Source organism: Schistocerca cancellata, chromosome 2 (genome assembly GCF_023864275.1).
Source record: "Schistocerca cancellata isolate TAMUIC-IGC-003103 chromosome 2, iqSchCanc2.1, whole genome shotgun sequence".
In the NCBI taxonomy this organism is placed as follows: Eukaryota; Metazoa; Arthropoda; class Insecta; order Orthoptera; family Acrididae; genus Schistocerca; species Schistocerca cancellata.
Genome location: NC_064627.1, coordinates 30,604,338 through 30,622,257, shown reverse-complemented (window position 1 = coordinate 30,622,257; position 17,920 = coordinate 30,604,338). Strand labels below are relative to the sequence as shown.

The 17,920-nt window shown below is 46.2% G+C and overlaps 1 protein-coding gene across 1 annotated transcript in view; it reads left to right on the top strand.

Moving 5' to 3' along the window:
* LOC126150433 (PDF receptor-like) overlaps positions 1–13,676 on the top strand; it is a 492,332-nt gene extending 478,656 nt beyond the window's left edge. Inside the window, exon 15 of the mRNA XM_049915877.1 lies at positions 13,603–13,676. Coding sequence (XP_049771834.1) covers positions 13,603–13,676 — 74 coding nt within the window. The remainder of the gene's footprint in view (positions 1–13,602) is intronic.
* The last annotated feature ends 4,244 nt before the right edge of the window (positions 13,677–17,920 follow it).

Sequence of the window (17,920 nt, the reverse complement as noted above, 5' to 3'; positions counted from 1 at the left end):
GTATGAAATAGTGAAGAAAACACGGGAAGTTTAAAATTCATGGCTTTTTTGTCGTATGTGGGAAGACTATCGTCAAAAATAGGACCGTCACTCAGCAGACACAACATGAGTGTGGTTTATCACCTTCTACCAAAGACAGCAGCCCTCCTGGGTTCCCATAAAGATGGAAGCCTCCCCTCAGAGTGCCACCATTCGTACGTCGGTCAGACGACACGTACAGTCCATGACAAATGTACAGAGCACCGCAGGTATATCCGGCTGTTACAACCTAATAAAACGTCGGTGGCAGAGCACTTTACTGACGCTGGCCACTCTATGGTGTACGATAACGTCTAAATTTTTGCCTCGATTTCATCTTTCATGGACTCTTGGCGACGAATTTAATTAGTAGAGATAGCTGCTTCAGCTTGAACAAATCGTGGAATCCAGCACTATTTGTAATAAACTCACAATGACATAGCAACGGTGCAGCTCGAGATATACATCAATAATCACCGTGTGGATCGACCGTGCAGCCATACATCCAGCTTTAAGCATATGTTGTACCTATTTGCCGGTGATCAACGTGTGTATCTGTGGCCGCATGCGCAGTGGCGCGGTCCACGGTTTTGAAAGGACGGAGCAAGTGCTGGAGCGTCTGTCACCTCGGCTCACTCTGAAGATAGCTGGACGGTATACGGACGAATTGTAAAAAGAAGAAGTGAAATATAAGCGGCTGCACGTCAGACATTTTACGAAACAATCATTGTGCGACGGAAATATGAAAATGTACAGAACTGAAACATGCATTTTGTTGTAAAATACGCGTGCAGTAGTCGTGAATGCGTCACATAGATGGTAGCACCGTACGGCATATGTAACTCTTGCCGCAGTGGTTTGAGTTATGATTCTTTTTGATACTTAAAATGGCGGTGATATCCTTGCAAGAACAGCATGTAATCATTCGTTTTCTCTCTTTAGGATGTGTAATACGGACTAAAATTCATCGTCAGTTGAATGACACATGTGGTGAAGTGTCCAATGCGCCTTTGTGGGTGAGACAGTTCACGGAAGGCATAATGTCGTGTGACAACGAACCGAGACATTCTCAGCCTCGCACCAGTCTGCCTGACGGCATGAACGAGCCAATGGAGAAAGTAGTTTGCGAAGATATCCGAATGAGTGTGGAACACATTGCCTCCAATTTCCAGACAGACAGTTCCGCATGAAGACCTGAAAATGCGGAAACTGTCCTCCAAATAGGAGCCACGAAAACTAAAGGACGGTAGTAAGGTTGTGGAAGTGGCATGTTGTCAGGCAATGCTGACAAGCGATGACATTCATCGACTGTGACAATGGGTGACAGATGTATGCTGTTTTTCAATCCTGAGACGAGATGCCAGTCAGCTCAATGGAAGCACAGGCGTTCATCGCCACCAAAAAATTTCAAGTCAGCGTCAGTGCTAGAAAAGTAAAGTTCTGGGACAACGAGAGTGTAATCCTTACTCATGGCGTTCTACTGTGCACTAGGGCGAGACGTGCATCCTGTCAGGACGTTTTGGAGGACAGCTCCTTCTAGCAGTGCGTGAAAACGAGCCGGAAACGGTTGCAGATCTGCTCTTTGACCAACGCAAACCAACAGCGCATCGGGGTAACTCCGTGCTGCAGATTCTTCGTAATAACAATTTCTCATACTGCCTACTCACCTGACGTTGGTCTTACCGACTTCTAGCCATTCCCAACTATGACAGACACTCTCCGTGGTCGCACATTCACTGGGCATGCCGCTGTTGCATCAGTCTCAGACTAGACCCCTACAGAAGCAATCCAATTAGCCATAGAATCATGGCGTCGGCGTCGGGAAAAATGAGTACGGCTCCACGGAGATTACGTCAAGGAGTGACAAAAGTTTCACTCTTTTCGTGTGATTAGATTAACTGATGAAGGGAAAAATCGGAGGTGCTATAGCTTACGCTACGACCAATAAATCCTTTCTGTCCTGTTGACTTCCAAACTTATTTTCACACAACCGTTACCGACACGTAGGAGCAACAATGACTTTAGAGAAGATGTGCAAAGCAACCACCGTGCCTTTGCAAACACTTCGCCAGTTGCTGGATCATCCTTTGCTGGACCCTACGCAACACACTTGCCTCCATCATTGCTGAAGCGGCATGCACAGTTAGGTCGTGTGCGTCTATGGGTACAGTATTGCTCATAAGTGTCGCCGCCAACTACACTCATCGAAAGGGGACTTGTGGCCGCTGGTTTGAATTAATAATGCAGTTCTTTATCGTGTAACAGTTCAATAATCGACCTTTGTGGACGAATATATCGGTTTCCCGAAGGCTTTAGTCCTTTACTGTAAGTGGCGAAAAACAATCTTATCGCTGTAGTGGCTTTGACGGTACTGTGCAGCATACCCACGAGCAGCAGTAGCGGCAGAAAGTTGGTGATCGGATGCACACAGCATCTAAAACATGTCGACATATTAACAGTTTGTGTACTCCTTCGAGAAGCCGCCCTACATGAACTTGTTAGAAACAGTTATGGTTGTGCACTGCGCGGTTAGTAGACACACGCGTGCAGTTTAATGGATCCCACCGTCATGTGATAGGCTGTTGTCATGTGAAAATGACGAGAACTATGGGACGGATGTCTAAAAAATAACAAAAATGGATCTGACGAGGATTTGAACTGTAGCTCAATAGTAGATGTGGTTCAGGCGTCCTAGCAGTTTGCTCGCTGTTATTGAATTCCTCACATTCCTCAACATACGTAAGCATACTAAAAAAAGGAGAAGTGATGCCACCGGCACTTAAGCCTAAACTTAAGATGAAGCCCCAAGGAAGCATTGACACCTATCACGCATTGACCCCTATCAGTAAGACCCCGATAACGTCTACCAAAAACAGGACAGTGATACAAAGAAGGGTTGTTTTTTTATCCATCTCCATTACACCCATTCTTTCTCGGAAAATCTATCGATTATCGTTGACATCAATGGGAATAAATCTTCATGGTGGCGACACATCAGTAGAACACAGATGCACTTTTTTTCTCGCAAGTGTGTATGAATCACCGTTGAGGGGATCGAATCTCTAACTCCATGCTCCTAGCATGCATGAGCCAGATGCTGGGGGTTGCAGAAAGCACTCCGAAGAAAGTACCTGAAATATTGTTGGAACTTAGTGTTCTTGACAACTGCACGATGTCGGTCGTTGAGACGCTGCCAGAAATCGAGAGCTGATTTGTCACCGCCAGCCAACAGGTAGTGGGCAGCGTGTCCTGTAATCCAAGTTATTGAGTTGGTATTTGGCCACAGAAAAACAGTCAGTGTATGGGAAGTGAAGCATTTCTGTAGTGATACTATCAGGAGTCATCTGTGTGATGAAAGCAACATCTGGCGGGCCAAACGCCAAACATCGATCTCGTCGCTGCTGACAAGGCGATGGCCATCTTCGTCTTGCACGGCACACTTGGTACATAATGGTGATGCCGAGGGATATATCCGGTGTGGATACGGCTGGTATACCTGCTTCCTAATAACCATTTCGTACCTGGTGGATTAGACATCTGACGCAAGAGGAGGTGCGAGCAATGTCCGCTAGACGGCATTCCATCCGCCGAGGGGGAGGGGAGAGGAGTTTTTCTTCTGTCACTTCCGGCTGAAGCCACGACTGCAGCGCGCTGCAGTAAGTCATACTCGATCTTGAGTGTCGGTAGACGTGGAGGGAGAAGCGCAGCCCGGATGTAGCTGTATCCAAAAATGAAATAGCTTACGTAGAAAAAAGGCGCTGGGACGTCTGTCAGCGGCACTGGTGCAACGAGACAACTCGGGGTTGGCTCTCATCAATAAGATGGCGAGGTAAGTCGGAGTACGTTGCCACATCTTAGTATGCCTGCTTTCAATGAAGTCTGTTCCTCGATGTTGGACATGACTAAGATCGAGGCCTCCTCTGCCCTTCGGGAGTGAGAAGCATTAATAGCTAACTTTAAATAACTTGCATGGACTCGCAAAGGAACCCAGAGAGAGCAACATGCGTCACGCCGTTGATGGCGGGACTGGGATATTCTGGGCCATGTGAGGGATTCGACAACATACTGGGTCCAGTGCAACATGTCCAGGTTTCGGATTCAGTGGTCAAGGAGCTCTTTCCAGATGTGGCACAGAAAGCACCTACTATTAAGGGCCACAGGTCGCCACAAGTCAGCCATAAAATCAATGCCCAGACTTCTTATCATACCGTAGACCTGGGGGGCGGGGAGGCTGACATATTTATCGGCCAGCCCACATCCTACAAGTAAAGCGCGCGATTTACGAATCTTAAGGACACTACCTGAGGCAGCGCTCTAGGACTCCATCCACTCCAATGCTGCTTGTTGAAAATCGTTGCCATTGTGCAGGAGAAGGACTAGATCGTTTGAACAGGCCGTGTAACTAAAAGTGTGACTAAAAAGTCATACCAATGAGGCACTGGTGGAGGCCACGAAGTAACTCTTCCACGGCGAGAGCGTTATGGATCGCGAAAAGAGGCAATTGTTGCCGCACTGATCGGTCTAGCAGGATGGGCACAGTGAGGCGACCACTGTTCAGGATCCTGGATGTCACGCCCTGGAGCGGGCGCATTATTATCTCCATGCACCTCTCAGAGAATCGCATATTCCACATCACCAGTGCCAGATAGGAATGATCAACCCAATGGAAGGCCTGGCTGAAATCAAGTGAGTCTTAAGTCATTCGTCATGCGCCATGTCCATACAAGTATGATCATGACACAGTATTGGCATAAGGCAGTGTAGATGTTGTGATGGCCTCATGAAGACGCGTGATCGTGGGAGACCACAAAGCAGGTGATCTTCACATCAGATTTAGAGGTTAACGGGGGCCAACAGTTACTGATGCAGGTTAAACCATTTGGTTTATGAACAGGATTGAGCAGTTCTTGGAGGAAGACACCAGGAAGTTGTACTGCAGCAGACAGTAGGTCATGGCCTATCTCTGTCCTGGCCAGCAACAGTAACTGGTGGTAGGTCCTATAGAAATGTAATGGGAGGACTTCAGGTCCTAGAGATTTGGGAGGTGCGCCAGCCAGTATTGCTGCAGTGACCTCATCGTCCATCATGACCTCAGGTAATAACTCTTGTGCATATCACAATGACATACCGTATGTAAGGTGAGAGATCTATCAGTCGTGTCTCAGGGATGACGGTGGTCAATGAACAGTTGACTGTAATGCACATGGAGAGCATGTTCAGTGTCAAATTGCCTAGTGACCCAGCGACTAACTGCCAAAGCCACAGAGTGGATCAGTGCCTACCGCCGATGCCAGCGTTCAGTGATGATGTTATACATCGCCGGCTCTTCGTGGTCCATCCTATCAATGGTACGTCGATAAACAATCGTCCCTTTAAGATGCTACCTCATGAGTGCTGTGATCTGCGCTTTTGCATGGTTCATTACTTGCTGGTGGGCAGGAGACTGCGACATTGTGGTATGGTCACATTGAATGAGGTAATGAAAATCTAGTGAGTGACACCTCCAGGCATCGCCTGCCTACCATAACCAGTCAGTACTTTCCTAAGAGCTGGCTTTACACATAGCAACCAATTAGAGAGTGCAGTTGTGTATGCCCCTCGTCGACAGTGCAGGATACCCACGTTGCCTACATGAGGTGTTGTCATTCTGGTGAATGTAGGAGTGACAGGTTCAATTTCTAGGGGCTTCGCCCATGCCACACCATATGATGGCAGGCACATGGTAACAGTTCATATATATGAGCCACATGGTCGACAATCCAATGTCACATTGCCTAGTGACGCAGCGACTAATTGCCAAGGCCACAGAGTGGATCAGTGCCCACCGCCGATGCCAGCGGTCAGTGATGATGTTATACATCGCTGGCTCTTCGTGGTCCATCCTATCAATGGTACGTGGATAAACAATTGTCCCTTTAAAATGTAACCCCTTGTGAACAACGGAGCACAAGAGATGGGGCCTGTGCAGTTGGAGGAGTAGCTGGTATAGTGCATGAAACCCAACCTGTCGCCATGTGCGTATACTCTCGTGTTCACGAGTCGAAGGGTGATCAAGATGCTGGAGGGCACAGCACATGGAGCTCAGTGTGGCAGGCTGCTCCTCACAGAAAATAATGCATCTTGACGTCCGGGCCTGACTGCATCTGGGAAACAAGCAGCCCATTCCGGAAGGTGCACAGATGCTGGCAATTCTGATGTCATGAAGAGTGAGCACTGCGCGTCTCACAAAGGGAGGAAAGCGACGTCTTCAGGAATTAACCCATCATGGAAAAGGTTTGCCAGTGGCAGACGTGTGGGAGATGTGAGTGGTGTATCCGACATGTTGTTGTTGTGGTCATCAGTCCTGAGACTGGTTTCATGCAGCTCTCCATGCTACTCTATCCTGTGTAAGCTTCTTCATCTCCTAGTACTTACTGCAACCTACGTCCTTCCGAATCTGCTTAGTGTATTCATCTCTTGGTCTCCCTCTACGATTTTTACCTCAAACACTGCCCTCCAAGGCTAAATTTGTGATACCTTGATGCCTCAGAGCATTTCCTACCAACCAGTCCCATCTTCTAGTCAAGTTGAGCCATAAACTCCTCTTCTCCCCAATACCTCCTCATTAGTTATGTGATCTACCCATCTAATCTTCAGCATTCTTCTGTAGTACCACATTTCAAAAGCTTCTATTCTCTTCTTGTCCTAACTATTTATCGTCCATGTTTAACTTCCATACATGGCTACACTCCATACAAATACTTTCAGAAACAACTTCCTGACACTTAAATCTATACTCGGTGTTAACCAATTTCTCTTCTTCAGAAACGCTTTTCTTGCCATTGCCAGTCTACATTTTATATCCTCTGAACTTCGACCATCATCAGTTATTTGGCTCCCCAAATAGCAAAACTCCTTTACTACTTTAAGTGTCTCATTTCCTAATCTAATTCCCGCAGCATCACCCGACTTAATTCGACTACATTCCATTATCCTCGTTTTGCTTTAGTTGATGTTCATCTTATAGCCTCCTTTCAAGACACCGTCCATTCCGTTCAACTGCTCTTCCAAGTACTTTGCTGTCTCTGACACAATTACAATGTCATCGGCGAACCTCAACATTTTTATTCCTTCTCCATGGATTTTAATACCTACTCCGAATTTTTCTTTGGTTTCCTTTACTGCTTGCTCAATATAGAGATTGAATAACATCGGGGATAGGCTACAACCCTGTCTCGCTCCCTTCCTAACCGCTGCTTCCCTTTCGTGTCCCTCGACTCTTGTAACTGCCATCAGGTTTCTGTACAAATTGTAAATAGCCTTTCGCTCCCTGTATTTTACCCCTGACACCTTTAGAATTGAAAGAGAGTATTCCAGTCAACATTGTCAAAAGCTTTCTCTAAGTCTACAAATGCTAGAAACGTAGGTTTGCCTTTCCTTAATCTTTCATCTAAGATAAGTCGTAAGGTCACTATTGCCTCACATGTTCCAATATTTCTACGCAATCCAAACTGATCTTCCCCAAGATTGGCTTCTGCTAGTTTTTCAATTCGTCTGTAAAGAATTCGCGTTAGTATTTTGCAGCCGTGGCTTATTAAACTGATAGTTCGGTAATTTTCACATCTGTCAACACCTGCTTTCTTTGGGATAGTAATTATTCTATTCTTCCTGAAGTCTGAGGGTATTTCGCCTGTCCCGTACATCTTGCTCACTAGATGATAGGGATTTGTCAAGACTGGCTCTCCCAAGGCCGTCAGTAGTTCGAATGGAATGTTGTCTACTCCCGGGGCCTTGTTTCGACTCAGGTCTCTCAGTGCTCTGTCAAACTTTCCCGCAGTATTGTATCATTCATTTCGTCTTCATCTACATTCTCTTCCATTTCCAGAATATTGTCCTCAAGTACGTCGCACTTGTATAGACCCTCTATATACTCCTTCCACCTTTCTGCTTTCCCTTCTTTGCTTAGAACTGGGTTTCCATCTGAGCTCCTGATTTTCATACAAGTGGTTCTCTTTTCTCCAAAGGTGTCTTTAATTTTCCTGTAGGCAGTATCTATGTTACCCCTAGTGAGATATGCCTCTACATCCTTACATTTCTCCTCTAGCCGTCCCTGCTTAGCCATTTTGCACTTCCTGTCGATCTCATTTTTGAGACGTTTGTATTCCTTTTTGACTGCTTCATTTACTGCATTTTTATATTTCCTCCTATCATCAATTAAATTCAATATTTCTTATGTTACCTAAGGACTTCTACTAGTCCTCGTGTTTTAACCTACTTGATCCTCTGCTGCCTTCACTACTTCATCCCTCAGAGCTACCTATTCATCTTCTACTGTATTTCTTTCCCCCATTCCTGTCAATTGTTCCCTTACGCTCTCCCTGAAACTCTGTACAACCTCTGGTTTAATCAGTTTGTCTAGATCCCATCTCCTTAAATTCCCACCTTTTTGCAGTTATTTTTAATCTACGGCTCATAACCAATAGATTGTGGTCATAGTCCTGATCTGCCCCTGGAAATGTCTTAGAATTTCATACCTGGTTCCTAAATCTCTGCCTTACCATTATATAATCTATCTGATACCTTCTAGTATTTCCAGGATTCTTCCATGTGTAGAACCTTCTTTTATGATTCTTGAGCCAAGTGATAGCTATGATTAAGTTATGTTCTGTGCAAAATTCTACCTGACGGCTTCCTCTTTCATTTCTTTCCTCCAGCCATATTCACCTACTATGTTTCCTTCTCTCACTTTTCCTACTGTAGAATTCCAGTCACCCATGACTATTAAATTTTCGTCTCCCTTCACTACCTGAATAATCATACATTTCAACAATTTCCTCATCATCTGCAGAGCTTGTTGGCATATAAACTTGTACTATTGTAGTAGGTGTGTGCTCCGTGTCTATCTTGGCTACAATAATGCGTTCACTATGCTGTTTGTAGGAGCTTACCCGCACTCCTATATTTTTATCTATTATTAAACCTATTCCTGCATTACCCCTATTTGATTGTGTATTTATAACCCTGTATTCACCTGACCAAAAGGCTTGTTCCTCCTGCCACCGAACTTCTCTAGTTCCCACTATATCTAACTTAACCTGTCCATTTCCGTTTTTAGATTTTCTAACCTACCTGCCCGATTAAGGGATCTGACATTCCACGCTCCGATCCGATGAACGCCAGTTTTCTTTCTCCTGATAACGACGTCCTCTTGAGTAGTCCCCGCCCGGTGATCCGAATGGGGGGCTATTTTACCACCGGGATATTTTACCCAAGAGGACGCCATCATCATTTAACCATACAGTGAAGCTGCATGCCCTCGGGAAAAATTACGGCTGTAGTTTCTCCTTGCTTTCAGCCGTTCGCAGAACCAGCACAGCAAGGCCGTTTTGGTTAGCATTACAAGGCCAGATCACTCAATCATCCAGACTGTTGCCCGTGCAACTACTGAAAAGGCTGCTGCCCCTCTTCTGGAACCACACGTTTGTCTGGCCTCTCTACAGATACCCCTCCGTTGTGGTTGCACCTACGGTACGGCCATCTGTATCGCTGAGGCACGCAAGCCTCCCCACCAATGGCATAAGTTCCATGGTTCATGGGGAGGTGTATCCGACAGGGCGAACAAAATCCGTGACATAAACTCCCTGGATGAGGGCTATGTCTACACCCACCACATTCAACCCATCTTGTAGCATCATCAGTTTATGGTGCACACGGATTCATCTGTGACATTGTCAGTTGCAGTGTCATCAGAACACCCTTCTGCGGCAGCAGGCGGTATCACAGTGTCATCCTTTATGTCACACGCACAGGAGCTCCTAAGTACGAGGTGCATTCAAGTTCTAAGGCCTCCGATTCTTTTCCTAATTAACTACTCACCCGAAATCGATGAAACTGGCGTTACTTCTCGACGTAATCGCCCTGCAGACGTACACATTTTTCACAACGCTGACGCCATGATTCCATGGCAGCGGTGAAGGCTTCTTTAGGAGTCTGTTTTGACCACTGGAAAATCGCTGAGGCAATAGCAGCATGGCTGGTGAATGTGCGGCCACGGAGAGTGTCTTTCATTGTCGGAAAGAGCCAAAAGTCACTAGGAGCCAGGTCAGGTGAGTTGGGAGCATGAGGAATCACTTCAAAGTTGTTATCACGAAGAAACTGTTGCGTAACGTTAGCTCGATGTGCGGGTACGTTGTCTTGGTGAAACAGCACACGCGCAGCCCTTCCCGGACGTTTTTGTTGCAGTGCAGGAAGGAATTTGTTCTTCAAAACATTTTCGTAGGATGCACCTGTTACCGTAGTGCCCTTTGGAACGCAATGGGTAAGGATTACGCCCTCGCTGTCCCAGAACACGGACACCATAATTTTTTCAGCGCTGGCGGTTACCCGAAATTATTTTGGTGGCGGTGAATCTGTGTGCTTCCATTGAGCTGACTGGCGCTTTGTTTCTGGATTGAGAAATGGCATCCACGTCTCATCCATTGTCACAACCGACGAAAAGAAAGTCCCATTCGTGCTGTCGTTGCGCGTCAACATTGTTTGGCAACATGCCACACGGGCAGCCATGTGGTCGTCCGTCAGCATTCGTGGCACCCACCTGGATGACACTTTTCGCATTTTCAGGTCGTCATGCAGGATTGTGTGCACAGAACCCACAGTAATGCTAACTCTGGAGGCGATCTGTTCAATAGTCATTCGTCGATCCCCAAAACAATTCTCTCCACTTTCTCGATCATGTCGTCAGACCGGCTTGTGCGAACCCGAGGTTGTTTCGGTTTCTTGTCACACGATGTTCTGCCTTCATTAAACTGTCACACCCACGAACGCACTTTCGACACATCCGTAACTCCATCACCACATGTCTCCTTCAACTGTCGATGAATTTCAATTGGTTTCACACCACGCAAATTCAGAGAACGAATGATTGAACGCTGTTCAAGTAAGGAAAACGTCGCCATTTTAAGTATTTAAAACAGTTCTCATTCTCGCCGCTGGCGGTAAAATTCCATCTGCCGTACGGTGCTGCCATCTCTGGGACGTATTGACAATGAACGCGGCCTCATTTTAAAACAATGCGCATGTTTCTATCTCTTTCCAGTCCGGAGAAAAAAAAATCGGTGGCCTTAGAACTTGAATGCACCTCGTACAGATGTGGTGTCGCTTCATGGGTCGTCTGCTGTTCATAGACGTGGAGTCGGCACTGCGGGAGGAACGCCACTCAGGGCGCACGCGAGAGGGATCGGGGCCTAGACGTCACTACGACGTGAAGGACTATGGGAGGAAGGCAGAAGTCGAAACAACGCCAAGTGTCATCATAATAACCATATGGCGATCATCAATGCTAGGCGATTGTCCCCTCCCGACCGCGTCTCTCGTTACAATGATGTGACAAGTGCTGGATCAATCTCTGCAATTGCGGTGATCGTCTCTGACGCTATGACGGGTCGCCTGGGTGGTGCACAAGACGGGCAACTGGTGCAGTGATCGCTGCATAGGTGACAGGTGTCACTGTGGACGGTACAGTGGGGCGGCGTCATTGAGCCGTGTCTGTACAAGCAGTTGTCGGAGTGAGTTTTGCCGTATGTGCCTTTTCTGGCCACAACCAGCACAGGTACTGGTCTGTCTGTCATACACGATGATGGCCCTGCCGCATCCTCTAACCAGGTATGACGGCAAATCCGTCAGCAATTTTCAGTTGGCGGACGCCGTTGGGAACAGGGTAGGTGTCAGAGGTTTTCCATTTTTCCGCCTGGTGACTGGGCAGACAGCTATAGGGCTCTAAAACAGACATGACGACCTCAGGTGAGACCCCAAACAGGAGGTAGAAGATCCTGGTCATAAGCAAGCCGATACCCTCGTGGTCAGTCACTGCGGCACCGACGTGTCAGTTGGGGAGCTTAAACTTGAGGTCTCGCGTGTAGGTTCAAAATGGCTCTGAGCACTATAGGACTTAACATCTGAGGTCATCGGTGCCGTAGACTTAGAACTACTTAAGCCTATCTAACCTAAGGACATCACACACACCCATGCCCGAGGCAGGATTCGAACCTGCGACCGCAGCGGTCGCGTGGTTCCAGACTGAAGCGCCTAGAACAGCTCGACCACAGCTGCCGGTTCTCGCGTGTGGGGGTTCACAATTTCGTTACCCAGTTCTTCGGTGCACATATTGACTTAAACAACATTTTCAGTGATGTAAAAGTGAATGCCAGTTACATCCTATGGACCTAGGTGAAGATCATCACCCATAAAGTCCCCAGTTTCAAAAGTTTGTGGTCGTGCATATTCTACTTCGAATGCAACTTTGATCACCGCCCGGCGGTAAGAGAGGGCAATGGCTCGCTCGCAAAAGGGATTCAGTACATGGAATCATGGCCAGAAGTAAACAAGGAAACCGCGCATGCGCGCGCTCCACTACAGGCATTACGTGTGTAGACGTCCCCGCCTCTCGCCACGTTTGCCAACAGCTCACTCAGCTATGACGTCGGCACGGTAGTGCCTGGACATACACCTTCCTTTGTTCATTCCGATGCACTGCACGGTGTAACAGTGTTGCCAGCTCCTCTTCTTCATACATGCGTTTTTAAAATACACTCGATTTGATTTTGGTACATAACTTTGGTCTTGAATGTGGATGAAGAACCGCTTGCTGACATCCAGGTGCGGCATTTCATTTTCACCCTGTACATCGCATACTGCAGTTCGCCTGTCCTCTTTCAGACAGCGATCACGGAGTCCCTTTGACATAGTAAAGGTGACACAACCAGAGTAACTGATGCAAAGATTATTAGAACTGTGTTTCACTGTTCGCCTTGAATTAAAATACCTTTCTCTACGATTAACATTGGGAATCTGGAACATGGCAGTAGTTAGCAACTGTAGAATTACGGATACAATGGGATTCTCTCAGAGCCAATAGAAAATGTGCCCGTTGTATCCACCTATTACGAAATCGACGGCCAGCGATACGAGTTGTATAGTCTACAGCCACCTACCCAACGATAAAAGGTAACGCAGCTGGGAGACACTGCCTGATGGCAATAATTTAATTATAAAAAATTGCAGTTCAGGTATAACTGTTTCTTCCAGCAGTGTCCGCACTAATTTTTCCCCTAATATCGGGCTAAACTGCTGTGCTCCTATGGACCAACAATTATTTGCCAATAAGCTGCAGTCAGTTTTCTCGCAGGATTCTCCTGGGTACTGCAATATAACGACTATTTCTATAATAGACGGGTAAGTTATTTATAGACACATTGTAAATGTTCCTCGCTAACACTTAGGTTGCATTGTCGCAATGAAACTGGCTTTTCTGTTATAACATTTCACACCGTGCGGCAACTCAACTATTGCATCAAAATTAGCTGGAAAACAAATCTGTTTCATATCGTCAACAAAAACATCTCTAATCAATTTTCTACTCCATAAAGCACGCTGCAGTTGCAGATAAACCTCTAACTTGTTCTGTCCCACCTCGTCTGTAGCTCATTTATTTGATACCATTTAGCAGCTTGAATAAATGAAGCCCATTAGTTTTGCTTCTCCCTTCTGTCACAAAATCTTGATTCCGTGAGACATTCTGGTGAAAATAAGGTAATCGTCCTGCGGCAGACGACCTCTTCAGACACCAGTTCGGCAGTATTTACTGCATTTTGTATCTAACCAACGCCAAGTATACAGGGTGAGTCACCTAACATTACCGCTGGATATATTTCGTAAACCACATCAAATACTGACGAACCGATTCCACAGACCGAACGTGAGGAGAGGGGCTAGTGTAATTGTTTAATACAAACCATACAAAAATGCACGGAAGTAGGTCTTTTAACACAAACCTACGTTTTTTAAATTGGAACCACGTTAGTTTTGTTAGCACATCTGAACATATTAACAAAAACGTAATCAGTGCCGTTTGTTGCATTGTAAATTGTTAATTACATCCGGAGATATTGTAACCTAAATTGGACGCTTGAAACCTCCGACGTTCAGTTGCGTGTTGTAACAAACACGGGCCACGGTCGGCGAGCAGCATCTGCAGGGACACGTTTACGATGACGACCGTGTTTACGAGTGTGGCTGTAGTGCACTGTTGTGGTTTGGTCTAGCTGTCGCAGTGTCCGCATGTAGCACTTGCTGCTACTGTTATTCTGCATTCGTCTCCGCACGCAGACCAACTGTAGTACACCGTGTTACCAGACGTCTGTGATAGTGTAGTGTTGCAGGAACTGTGACCATGGTGTATTAGAATTCTGAAAAGGCGGGGATGATACTCATCTATGGCGAGTGTCGACGAAATGCAGCTGAAGCCTGCAGGGTGTATGCAGAACGGTACCCGGACAGAGAGCATCCAACGTGCCGCACATTGCAAAACATCTCCCGCCAACTGTATGCAACAGGTATGGTCGTAGCACGCAAACGGGTCCGTAACAGGCCCGTCACAGGAGAAGCGGGTGCAGTTGGTGTGTTAGCTGCTGTTGCCATGAACCCACACATGAGTACACGGGACATTGCGAGAGCCGGTGGACTGAGTCAAAGTAGTGTCATGCGCATACTGCATCGTCACCGCTTTCACCCGTTTCATGTGTCGCTACATCAGCAGTTACATGGGTCAAATGGCTCTGAGTACTATGGGACTTAACAGCTGAGGTCATCAGTCCCCTAGAACTTAGAACTACTTAAACCTAACTAACCTAAGGACAATACACACATCCATGCCCGAGGCAGGATTCGAACCTGCGACCGTAGCGGTCGCGCGGTTCCAGACTGAAGCGCCTAGAACCGCCCGGCCACCACGGCCGGCGCAATTACATGATGATGACTTTAATCATCAAGTGCAATTCAGTGAATTGGCATTAACAGAGAATGCATTGCAGTTCTACCTGTTTACCGATGAAGCGGGTTTCACAAACCACGGGGCAGTGAATCTACGGAACATGCATTACTGGTTCGTGGACAATCCTCGCTGGCTCAGACAGGTAGAGCGACGGCGACCGTGGACTGTAAATGTATGGTGCGGAATCATTGGCGACCACCTCATTGGCCCTCGCTTCATTGCAGGCGCCCAAACAGCTGCAACATTCATCGCGTTTCTACAGAATGATCTGTCAACGTTGCTCGAAAATGTCCCACTGGAAACGCGTCGACGTATGTGGTATCAGCATGATGGTGCACCTGCACATTCCGCAATTAACACTAGGCTGACCCTTGACAGGATGTTCGACGGGCGTTTCATAGGACGTGGAGGACGCATAAATTGGCCAGCCCGTTCTCCTGATCTTACACCTCTGGACTTCTTTCTGTGGGGTACGTTAAAGGAGAATGTGTACCGTGATGTGCCTACAACCCCAGAGGATATGAAACAACGTATTGTGGCAGCCTGCGGCGACATTACACCACTTGTACTGCGGCGTGTACAACATTCATTACGCCAGAGACTCCAATTCTGTGCAGCAAATGATGGCCACCACATTGAACATCTGTTGGCCTGACATGTCGGGACATACTCTATTCCACTCCGTAATTGAAAACGGAAACCACGTGTGTACGTGTACCTCACTCCTCATGGTAATGTACATGTGCGTCAGTGAAAAAGACCAACAAAAAGGTGTTAGTATGTGGACGTGATGTGCTCTTCCAGTCTCTTCTGTACCTAAGGTCCATCACCGTTCCCTTTGGATCCCTACGTAATTCGGTGCTCTCCGATACACACGATCGAACAGCGGAGGAGTGGTACCTAAGCGTCAACTTTAGGTTACAATATCTCCGGATGTAATTTACATTTTACAATGCAACAAACGGCACTGATATTTGTTTATATGTTCAGATGTGCTAACAAAACTAACGGGGTTCTATTTAAAAAAACGTAGGTTTGTGTTAAAAAACATACGTCCGTGCATTTTTTTATGGTTTGTATTAACCAATTACACTAGCCCCTCTCCTCACGTTCGGTCTGTGGAATCGATTCGTCAGTATTTGATGTGGTTTACGAAATATATGCAGCGGTAACGTTAGGTGACTCACCCTGTATAGCAACACGTAGCTGTGAAAGGGACTAAGTCCTAAGCAACTTTGTAGGGATGGTAGCCATTCACTGGAAAATCACTGTGGAAGATTCCGCGAGTAAAACAGCCAACTATGTTTTTCAATGCGTTTGACTGTGGGGCCGTACATTGCACTAGTGACTTCCAAGTAAACGACAGTCACTCTGAAATGTCAACCAGTGCAAACAAAGTTTTGAAACTGAAGGTATTTGCTCTCCGCACTTTATCGACGGTCGTGTTATTTCGGTTCGGCAAACACTGCTCACTGGCAAATAGGTGCCTTACGGCTTTTACTTAAAGTAAATATCTCTCAGCATGGTCTTACGGAAGAGCGAGCTAAATGCAACTGCGAAGACAGAAAGTAAGATTAGGGTGAACGTCCCGTTGGCAAAGAAGCCGTTAGGATCAGAGTACAAGGCGCGTGGGAAATTAAAATGCCACGTCGTTTTCAATTCAACTATCCTGATATTCTCCCTAATCAATTTAGGAAAAATATGTGAGAATCTACATCGAGATGGCGAGGCACAGAGCTGGAATCCTTTCTTCCACTGCGCCACTGCGCTCAGTATGTAACTCCGATGTTTGCTTTCAGACAGCAGATACTTTACCGTAAATCTACTGCCACATTTAAAGTGAGCAACCACCAGTTCCCCGCCTGCGCCAACGTATTCATCTCAGGGCCCTGATTATTTGCTGGATGCATTACAATACTTTTCTGGTGCTATTCTTTTTGCGCTCTACAGCGCCCTCTGACACCATGAAGCTATTACCTGATGAGTTAAGAAATGTCATGTCATCATGTCCTTCTACTGTTGAGTGTTATACACAAATTCTCTTCCATGCTTCTCTGCGGAAGCAAAGTGTACAGAAAACAATAAGAACAGTATTTCTCGTGTAAGGAGTTACATGAAAACTTCATTGCTATTTGCAAAACAAAGAACTGAATATAATCTAAACTGAATACTTTAAATAAATGTACGATGTACGAAAACAGGAGCAGGATCAGTAAAGACGTAATTAATTATGGCAATTGCATACCTCCTACATTCTATTCTGGTATGAGCGCCAGATGTGATTTCGCATTGTTTTCGTCAAAATTATCAACGCTGATGAATAGAGAAGGGGAGTGAACTGAAATTACGAGAATAATTGTGTTCTGAGCCTTTTACTATTAACAACCATCTAAATCAAATCCAGGTAAGAATTAAAAATCGGAGGACGGGCACTTCCATTTTCTAGCTTACTCAGAAAAGAAGGTATCTACTCAACGTCACCTTCGGGTCATTAAAATTAAGCTTGACAGGCCGGAGTGGAATCTGTAGCCGCTGTCACTGTCCAGGAGGTTGACTGCTGCGTCCTAACATCTGCAAATGAAGAAGAAGTCGGATTTTCTTCCAGTAAATTCTACTAGCGAGAGTACTAAGGATTGCAAACTGCATACATTTGCTACGGAGTTAGATTAACTTTTCCTCCAAGCAGACAAATGTCTCTGGATAGAGATTTAAACGCCTATAGCCTCACAGTGAAACGTGAGCAGATAGAGCGTCACATAGTGTTAAGTAACGGAAATTCCCAAGACGTCGACTGAGAACTATATCTATAATACTTCGGCGAGGGAGAGCGACCACTAGTTTCTTCAGGTGTGCCAGTATACAGATTGAGCCACTCATTTATTATTAGAATCCTCAGTGGTTACAAATTTCAACGTTTTACTCGATGTTTCTAATGGTTCCGGGTATTTTCTGTGGGAATGAGATCGACTGATCCAATGGAACCGTCGTGGTGTGATAGGATGCCGGAACGTACGGCAAACAGGAAACCTGACAGTGCAGCCTTCTGCAAACACCTTTTGTTCTGGATGACGGGTGTATCCAAAGCATATTAATACT